A 9,638-nucleotide genomic window follows, 5' to 3' on the forward strand; every position below is an offset into this window, starting at 1 on the left:
AAGCAGACTGAAAGCTCAGTCGGGGATTTTATCAGGGCTGGTAACAAGCAGGCTAAGCAGCGAAGGATGAAACAGAGAGCAGGATAGGTGTTTTCTCTAATCTTCCCACTGATATACTGTATATGGTGGAATACATGAGGGTGCTTCCTCTTTGGCTCACTTTAAAGCTCGTCTTTTTGGTTCTGGGCATCATTGCAAAATTGATTTTTGTAGCAATTGAAAAGGGATTTTTTCAGCAATTCCATACTTTGTATTAACACGCAAATGCTCCAAAAAATGCTGCCAGATCAGCTATTCGGGGAAATGGAAATCGCTCCTATTGAATCGCTGCCATTTTTCAGTAGCCTAGCACTTTTGGAATTGCCAGTGATTCCAAAGCATGGCTGGATCAGCTGCTGTGGGTCCCGGCCTTTATTGTGCTGTTGAAATAACATCAACATATCCCCCAGACAAACTCTTAGGGCTGGTTCCCAGGGACGTTAAACACGGCACTGCAGCGTTCATCACTCAAATGAACGGAAGCGATTTGTAAACGCCGTACTTGCCTTGTCCTGGAATCTACATGTAGCGTCCAGGATTGGCTAAGGTACACGGTTCCGGGTCTCTCTTGGACGCTCAAAATGCGACGTGATAATCAAACGGCGTAAACCGATGCATAGGCTAAACGCACCATCGGCGAAAGCCTGTGTGAACTGACCCTTACTGAAAAGAATATCGGGCATGCATCTTGTGTGGCTCCACCCCCTGCCCCGCCCCCTGCACTCTTCTGGCCTGAATGAAATGATTTGTCTCCACTGAGGTCTCAGCTTTTACTGTGCATAAATTATAGGAGAGGCCGTCCCATGATGCTGTGTGTATATAGATGTTTTCTTGCTGCTCTGCTACTCTTGACAGTTTACTTATGTTTCCTCCCCCAGTGCTGTCCTTGTGTTTGCAGAGCAGTGTGACACGCCTCTTGTCACGTTGGTCCAGGACGGGGATCTCTTGTGAGAAAGCACTCCCTGTATCCAGTAGAAATATCTGCTGATGCTGGGAATGTAACCTGCTCTTCAGCTTTCTGCATTGCTTAGTAGGCAGAATCAGGCTGACAATCGCCCCGGGGTGTTTGGTACATTAATCTGAGTTCTCATACTTGCCTCCTCATCACATTGTCCTATGCCAAAGCCTTGTGTTTGTTATAGAACACCGGAAGGTTATATTTAGGACTTCTTTCATAATCAACTTAAAGGGGCATTATGGCGAAAAATTTTAAAATTTAAAAAAAATGTAAAATAAGAACATATTTTTTTTTCCAGAGTAAAATGAGCCATAAAGTACTTTTCCCCTATGTTGCTGTCACTTACAGTAGGTAGTAGTGACAGGTTTTGGACTAGTTCATCTCTTCATGGGGGATTCTCAGGGATTTATTTATTTTCAAAAGCACTTAGTGAATGGCAGTTGCTCTGTCCAACTGCCAAAAAACTGTGCAGCGAGCAGGGAAGCTGGCCAGCATCATTGTATAAATCCTTTTTAGGGAATGTCTTTATAAAGAATAAAAGCCTTGCTGAGAATCCCCTATTAAGAGATGGACTAGTCCAAAACCTGTCACTTCTGTCAGATTTCTGCTACCTACTGTGACAGCAACATAGGAGATAAGTAATTTATGGCTCATTTTACTCTGGGAGAAATGTACTTCTTATTTGTTTGTCTGCACATACTTTACAGTTTTTCGCCATAGTGCCCCTTGAATGAATGAATCTTATTTATGAGAGTATACGTAAGTGGAATAATATATTAAAGCCCATTTCCAGGAATAGCTAACTGCAAATCCCTCCTGTTACCCCTCTCACCCCCCCCCCACCACCACCATAATACTCCTCTGTAATGTCTCAACTTCAGTGGTCATGTGACACTGGTGACCAATGCCACATGTGACCAATGCAGGCAATGCATGCCTGCATTGGATCCAAGCAGGCATGCACAATGCTCGTAGCCACTTTTCCTTTGACTTCTGTGCTGACTGTGGCCCCTCCCACGACCCCTGCATTCCATCCTATGGCAATCCAGCATTGCTATGACAAATTCCCTAGCACTTAGGCTGGGTTCACACACCAAATGTGCACAGTTCTGTTCCAGGCTTGTCCTGTTAATTTTGTATCCCTTTTCAGTAGCTGGGTTCACTCATACGTGTACTGTTCTGTTCCTGTCAGGTATAACTCGCCTATGCAGAGGGAAGGCTCTGGATCTCATAAAGCCTTCCCTGTCTTCTCTCTGTGCTTTCAGGCCAGCACTGTCCTTCCGGGCCAGCACTGTCCTTAATGAGGACCAACTGGTCCTCATTAAGGCTTTGGAAGTACTGAGGCACTTAAGCCTCAGGGGTGTAGATACACTCACCGCCGCCGCGATTCGCACTCTGCGCGCTTCCCGACGCTCGTGCGTGCGCACCAGCGCTCGTTTTTGCCGCCGCAGTTCCCATTCATTGTTCTAAGTCCCCGTAGCAATGTTCAGTGGCTTCTAATAGAAGCAGCGATCATTCTGGAAAAAATCCCATCCACCCTTCACTTCCTGTAAGCGTACATTGTATGCCTACAGTATGCATATATTTTTTTTTATTTTTTAATGTGGACATCTTGTGGCCAAATTGTAAAGTTACATCTACAAGCATTTTATTTTTTTTCATTAAAGACTTTTTTTTTTTACATTTAAAATTAACTCATTCCCTCCCACACTCTCCCCAAGTTACCCAAAATATTTTTGTATGATTTAAAAAAAAATTACAATAAAAAAATACATAAATCGTTACCTTTAGGGGACTGAACTTTTTTTTAAATATGTAGGTCTAGAGGGTATATAACTATTTTTTTTTTCAATTGTGGGATTGTAAATAGTGATGGATGCAAAACTGAAAAAATGCACCTTTTTATTTTCAAATCAAATTGGCGCCATATATTGTGACTGGGACATAATTGAAACGGTGTAATAACCGGAACAAATTGGCAAATAAAATTTGTGGGTTTTAATTTTGGTAGCATGTATTATTTTAACACTATAATAGCCAAAAACTGAGACATAATAATTTTTTTTTCTATTTTGTTATTATTCCTGTTTAAAATGCATTTAGAGTAAAATACTTAGTCTAATGTACCACCCAAAGAAAGCGTAATTGGTGACGGAAAAAACAAGATATACTGTAGATCATTTTGTTGTGATAAGTAGTGATTAAGTTATTGGCGAATGAATGGGAGGAATACTGAAATGTGAAAATTGCCCTGGTCCATAAGGGAAATACACTGAAGGCAGAAGTGGTTAATGTCTGTGTTGGAAGGATTGAGGAAATAATGGCTTACCGGCTTGCAACTTGTACTGGTCTTCTCCACAGATCCAAAGACCAAAGAGTGGCTGGCTAAGCAGTTGGACCCGGTTTTTGGATACTCTCAGTTTGTGCGCTTCAGCTGGAGCACGGCCCAAACTATCCTGGATAGTAAAGCTGCGCCAGTGCTATGGTGAGTATGAAGGGATCGGCTGTTTGACTTTTGTAAAAGGAAATTAAGTGAGAGGGGATATGGAGGCTGCCATATTTATTTCCTTTTAAACAATGCAGATTACCTGGCTGTCCTGCTTATCCTCTAAAAGGAAATAAACATGTCAGCCGCCATATCCCTTTTCGCCTCAGGTTCCCATAATCTTCTGGTGGTGTTTTTAGAATGGGTGGGAAATCCAGACTGCCAAGCGTAAACCCACACAAACATGAGGAAACCCACACAGACTTGGATAGCGTGTTAGAAACAAACACCTGGGGCTCTGGCTTGGCAAGGCACACACTCTACTGTACTGAGCGAGAGGGATATGGAGGCTGTCATATTTATTTCCTTTTAAGCAGTACCAGTTGCCTGGCAGCCCTGCTGATCTATTTGGCTGCAGTAATGTCTGGATCACACCAGAAACAAGCATGCAGCTAATCTTGTTAGATCTGACGATAATGCCACAAACTCCTGATCTGCTGCATGCTTGTTCAGGGGCTATTGCTGAAAGTATTAGAGGCAGAGACTCCGCTGTACTGCCAGGCAACTGGTATTGCTTAACAGGAAATAAATATGGCAGCTTCCATATCCCTCTCACTTCAGGTTCCCTTAAACCAGGTTTTTTAAATGTTTGGCGCACGTTTATCTTACATTTCCTATAATGTTAGTTTGTTGGGTTTCAACAAGGTAGATAAAACTGACCCTAACATGAATTCTCAGTTTATCTGGGCAGAAAACGAACAGTCAAGTAGGCAGGGAACACACTTGACTGTTTTCGTGCACATTTTCTGCCCAGTAAAACTGTGAATTTATGTCAATCAGTGAGCTAGTTCACACTTAATATGTTGTTCGCACGCAGAAAAAAAAATGACATTCTGCATCATGACTTTGCACATGTTGTCAGTTTTCTCTATGAATTACAATAGCTGCTGTGGATAAACAGGCGCGGTTTCCAGCATGGAAACACACTTGGGGCTTGATTCACAAAGCGGTGCTAACAGTTAGCACGCCTGTGAAAACCCCCTTAGCACGTCTAAACCAGCTTTTCGCGCGTAAAACTTTACGCGCGCACTGCACAGAGCGCAGGGCATGCCGCACGAAGTGCCCATTAAAGCCTATGGGACTTAGCGCGCGCATAGGACTTTGCGCGCAAAACTTTGCACGCGATCTGATTGAGAAATCCAGTGCTAACCTACTTAGCACCCTGGTTAACACCTCTAAAGACTTTAGACGTGCTAAGTAGGTTGGCACTGCTTTGTGAATCAAGCCCATGGTGTGCAGAAAAAGTATGCAGAAAAACGCACGCAGAAAACTGAAAGACAAGTGTGTTCCCTGCCTCAAAGAAAACCCGAGGTGGGTTTGAAGAATGTTATTAGGACACAGAGGCTGGTTCTGAATACTATCATCAGCCTATGTGTTTGTACAGTGTGTATCCAGGCTCCCCCTGCACTCTGTTGTCCCCCCCCATAAAAAAAAGCCATGCTAGCAACATGCAGCTTGTCGCTAGCTGGCTTTTTACCTGAATGCTGTCACTCAGCGCCGCTCCCGCCGCCTCCTCCATATCGCGGCTCCCTGCCTGCGTCCCTTCCCCTTTCCGCCTGCGTCCTTTCCCTCCCCGCCTCTGTAAGCTGATTGGAGGAAGCTTACAGAGGCGGGGAGGGAAGGGACACAGGCGGGGAGCCGTGCTATATAGGAGGCTAGGGAGCAGCGCTGAGTGACAGCATTCAGGTAAACAGCCAGCTAGCGACAAGCTGCATGTTGCTAGCATGGCTTTTTTTTTATTAGGGACAGCAGAGCGCAGGGGGGCCATTGTATGCAGAACCAGCCTCTGTGTCCTAATAGCATTCTTCAAACCCACCTCAGGTTCTCTTTAACTTATTTGTCTATTTAACGATTATGGTATTAATCTATATTTTTTTCTTTTTGACCTAATTTGTTCATTCAAGGCATGTACTTTACACATGCACCAGCAGGTGGCAGCAGTGTATAGGTAAGCAGAATACACATGTCTCCTTGCTCCTCCATTGGCTGCTTTAGCAGTAGGTGATGGATTTCCACAGGAGATGAAGCTGGCCTTGGCTGCTGGTAACATTTGCGCTGATTAGCAGTGTCCGATTATGGCGGGTGATGGAAGGGGGAGGAGGTCAGACAGACCTTGTGTCGTATTATAGAGGATTTCAGAGCACGTCTTCCCTCCATCCCCCATCCGCACACACGGCTAATTACAGCCTGTAAAATGACCAGCAGGTCCTTCAGTGCTTATCTGCCTTTGACAGCAGCTGCCCATATGCACAAGAGGACCTGTATATATAAATCTTGTGAAGTACAGCAAGCCTTCGGAAACCATCACACATTGCCATCTTGATACTGCCTGACTTCAGTGTCTTGCTTTATGTGCTGTGATATTGCCTATTTTATACATTATATGGATGGCGTGGGACTCGGATCTGAGTCATAAATTCTTTACCCTTCCTGCCACACCAAGCTGCTATTATTGGCCTGCTTCCACATCCTCAGTCATGTGGTGCTGGTGGTGGTAGTCACTGTTCCTTAGGTAACCCAGAACAGCTGTTGTGAGAAAAATAAAACTGCAGCACAGAGCCTCATGTGGGAAGTATTTGTCTGTTGTCCGTAGCAACCAGACAAATCGGCTGGATAAAATGTGGATAACGGATGTTTCAGGGGAACCAAGTCATCCTGACATTGCAGTTAGGAAGACAAGGGGAAGGCACAGAGGCACAGACTTCCTGTTCCCCATGAGAGACAAATATAGAAAACATGCAGTGTACACAAAAGGGAACAGTTAGCCCTTATATCACCCATCATAGCTGAACACTATTATTATTTATACAGAATATATTATCTTGTCACTTAACTGTCTCCGAGGGGCTCACAATCTAATCCAGGGGTCCCCAAACGTTTTGGGTGGAGGGCCGGGTCAACATACTTCAGACTGCTGGGGGGCCAGACTATACATAAGATGATGTAGAAGTCTTTGCGGACCAAACAGTGAAGCATACTTGGGTGACAACCTGCAGTGGACAGCAATGTCATCTGATGTGGAATTTGATTGGAAACCAGTGAAATTACTTCTTTCTGGCTTTCATGTGGATGGGTGGTGCCAGCACTGCTATTCTATATGCGGACCACCAATATTTAAAGATGGACAGTTTATAACATCGCTGACTGCATCTATAAGTAATACATTTTCTGTGTGGGGGGCCGGTAAAAAAGCCTCAGGGGGCCACATTCGGCCCACGGGCCTTAGTTTTTGAGGACCACTGATCTAATCCCTACCATAGTCTTATTTATGTATGTATGTATGTATGTACGTCTCGTGTAGTGTATGGCAATCCGCCTCAGGTTTTTATTAAGGAGTTGAATGGGTTGCACAGTGGCGTATTGGATAGCTCTCACCTTGCAGCACACGGCAGGTTCGAATCCCAGCCATGGCACTATCTGCACAGAGTTTGTATGTCCTCCCTGTGTCTGTGTGGGTTTCCTCCAGGCATTCAGGTTTTCTCCCACATCCCGAAACCATAAAGATAAGTTCATTGGTTTCCTCCTAAATTGACCCTAGACTATGATACATGCACTACACGATACATTCATAGACATGGCAGGGACTAGATTGTGAGCCCCTCTGAGGGACAGTTAGTGACAAGTCCATATACTTTATACAGGGCTGTGGAAGAATTTGGTTCTAAATAAATACTAAATAATAATAATAATAAGAGGAATACCAGTTGCCTGGGGGTCTCGCTAATCTGTTGTCTTTCCAACACACACCCTTTACCCCAGTACACACATGTTGTAGGAATATCTGTTGCTCAGTAATTAGGCCAGTGTTGTAGAGAATGAGTGCTGTATAGAATAGATACACTGCTGGGCTTCAGCTGAGCAGCATGTGCTGTCAGAGAAGGGAGGATATTGTGGTGCACATGTGAGCAGTTTTGGCAGCCTGCACTTTGATACGACACAGGTGGTGACTGAACATGAAACTGATTTGCCCCAACTTGTAGCAAACCTCACCCATGCACTTCTACAGTAGGTGAAAGAACCTCAGGGTTCAGACACAATATAAGTACTTTTCCCAGCAGCGCTTTTTGGCCATCAGAGCTTTCTGAGAGCTCATTAAAAACGCTCCCATTGACTTCACAAAAAATCACGCCATTTTCCCACAATTTTAATGTAAGCCAATGGGAGCATTTTTAAAAAGCTCTCAGAAAGCCCTGATGGCCAAAAAGCCTTATAGTGTGAGCCCTCAGTCTATTATTTTCCTGGTATTTTTATTCTGTTTGTTTTTGTTTCTCTCATAGGGGTGATGATGAGGAAGAAGGCGATAAATCCTCCCAATCGCTCTTCTCCTACTTCAGTGCTTCAAAGAACTCAAAGCCCCAGAGACACAGATTCTTCATGGAGAGACACCTGGAGCCTCTGACTGACTTCTAGGAGATCCTTGTGAATAAAGTGAGAGATGAATAGGTTCATAGATCCACTATAAAGTGTCCTAGTTGACTCCATTGTGTGCAGCCATGCCACTTTCTGCAGCCACCCTAATTAATGGCGAGGGGGGTGGGAAAGTGATGCGCAGGAAGTTGTTGCATGTGACTTCCTGGATACAGGCAGTGACCATAGTCTTCTACCCACCTGACCATACATGTCCTTCTGCATTGGAGCCAGGTTGTTTGGCCACACCTCTTTCCAGTCGTGTGGTCTTGCATTCAAGTGGGAGGGTGTATGACTATGCAGGGGTGTGACCAAATTCCTTGCCCCTCCCACTTGACTAAGCCAGCCTCTGTTTCTCTGCATAGGCTGATGTAGGAATAATCAGATAGATGCTAATTAGTCCAGCATCTCACTGACCATGATGGGTGTTTTAAACAGTCACAAATACAATTGTGTTCTTGATGCAGTAAGTGAAGGCTGCATATGGACATGTGACTGCTTTCTGCATACTCCGTTTTCCAAACCAAGAATTGCAGTACGGGCAGTGTGGTAGTAAGGACTAGTGTTAGTGTACGGTGGCCATACAGACAAATATACCTTCAGTGTTCAGCCAAATGTGAAGACCTACGTCAACTGATAGATCTTTGTTTTGTGACATGCATCATGTCATGATGTGACTTTATTTTTGAAGTGGAAATTTCTTCCTATGCATTAAAAAATGTTTTTGTACATACCCTGTCCTTGTGTTAACTTGTTTACACCAGTACTAAGATGTAGGCTCACTGTGAGCGCTTTCTGAGCCCTTGTCTGACCATCGTCACTTTCTGAGCGTGTTTTTTTTTTTTTTTTTTTTTAAATGCTCACATTGACTTGCATTAAACACGCAGTAAAATTGCATAAATCGCACTTTTCCCCAAAAATCTTGATTGGGAATGTTTTTTTTTTTTTTTTTTTAAACCCGCTCAGCAAGCATTGATAGTAGGAAAGGAGCTCAGAAAGTGTTCAGTGTCTACAGCCTAAAAGCTTTCTGTATTGATGGTGGCATCAGTAAGGTTAGATGGTGTGCGCCACTGAGAACAGTCTGTGACCTGCCCTTGGCAAGTGCTGCAAGAGATGTTAGTGCTATAGAAGTACATAATACAGTTAATCGTAAGGATGGAGGCGCCCAAGTGTAAAAATATATCTCAACTTCTTTTAGTTAAAGGACAACTGAAGTGAGAGGGAGATGGAGGCTGCCACATTTATTTACTTTTATGAAATACCAGTTGCCTGGCTGTCCTGCTGATCTTCTGCCTCTATCACTTTTAGCCATAGACCCTGAACAAGCATGCAGCAGATCAGGTGTTTCTGACATTGTCAGAGCTGACAAGATTAGCTGCATGCTTGTTTCTGGTGTTATTCAGACACTACTGATGCATGAAAGACCAGCAGGACAGCCGGGAAACTGGTATTGTTTAAAAGGAAATAAATATAACCGCCTCCATATACCTTTCACTACAATTGTCCGTTAAAAAAAGTGAGAGGTAATCTCTAACCTCTCCTGACAACAAAAACACCAGTAGTACTGGTGTTAGTAGCCTGGGAATATCAGGCACCCATATCCTATTCATGTTACTGCAAGGCATTGTGTATTGACCCGAAGAAGCAGGCTTGTACCCGTGAAACGTTTTCTATTTTGTGTTTTGAATA

General features: G+C 43.9%; 1 protein-coding gene across 1 annotated transcript in view; it reads left to right on the forward strand.

The window, feature by feature from the left end:
• Window positions 1–8,682, forward strand: part of RNASEH2A (ribonuclease H2 subunit A) — a 44,784-nt gene extending 36,102 nt beyond the window's left edge. Inside the window, 2 exon segments of the mRNA XM_068272176.1 lie at window positions 3,359–3,482; window positions 7,820–8,682. Coding sequence (XP_068128277.1) covers window positions 3,359–3,482; window positions 7,820–7,952 — 257 coding nt within the window. The 3' untranslated portion in view covers window positions 7,953–8,682.
• Window positions 8,683–9,638: the final 956 nt, after the last annotated feature.

The sequence above is a fragment of the Hyperolius riggenbachi genome, chromosome 3 (assembly GCF_040937935.1).
Source record: "Hyperolius riggenbachi isolate aHypRig1 chromosome 3, aHypRig1.pri, whole genome shotgun sequence".
In the NCBI taxonomy this organism is placed as follows: domain Eukaryota; kingdom Metazoa; phylum Chordata; class Amphibia; order Anura; family Hyperoliidae; genus Hyperolius; species Hyperolius riggenbachi.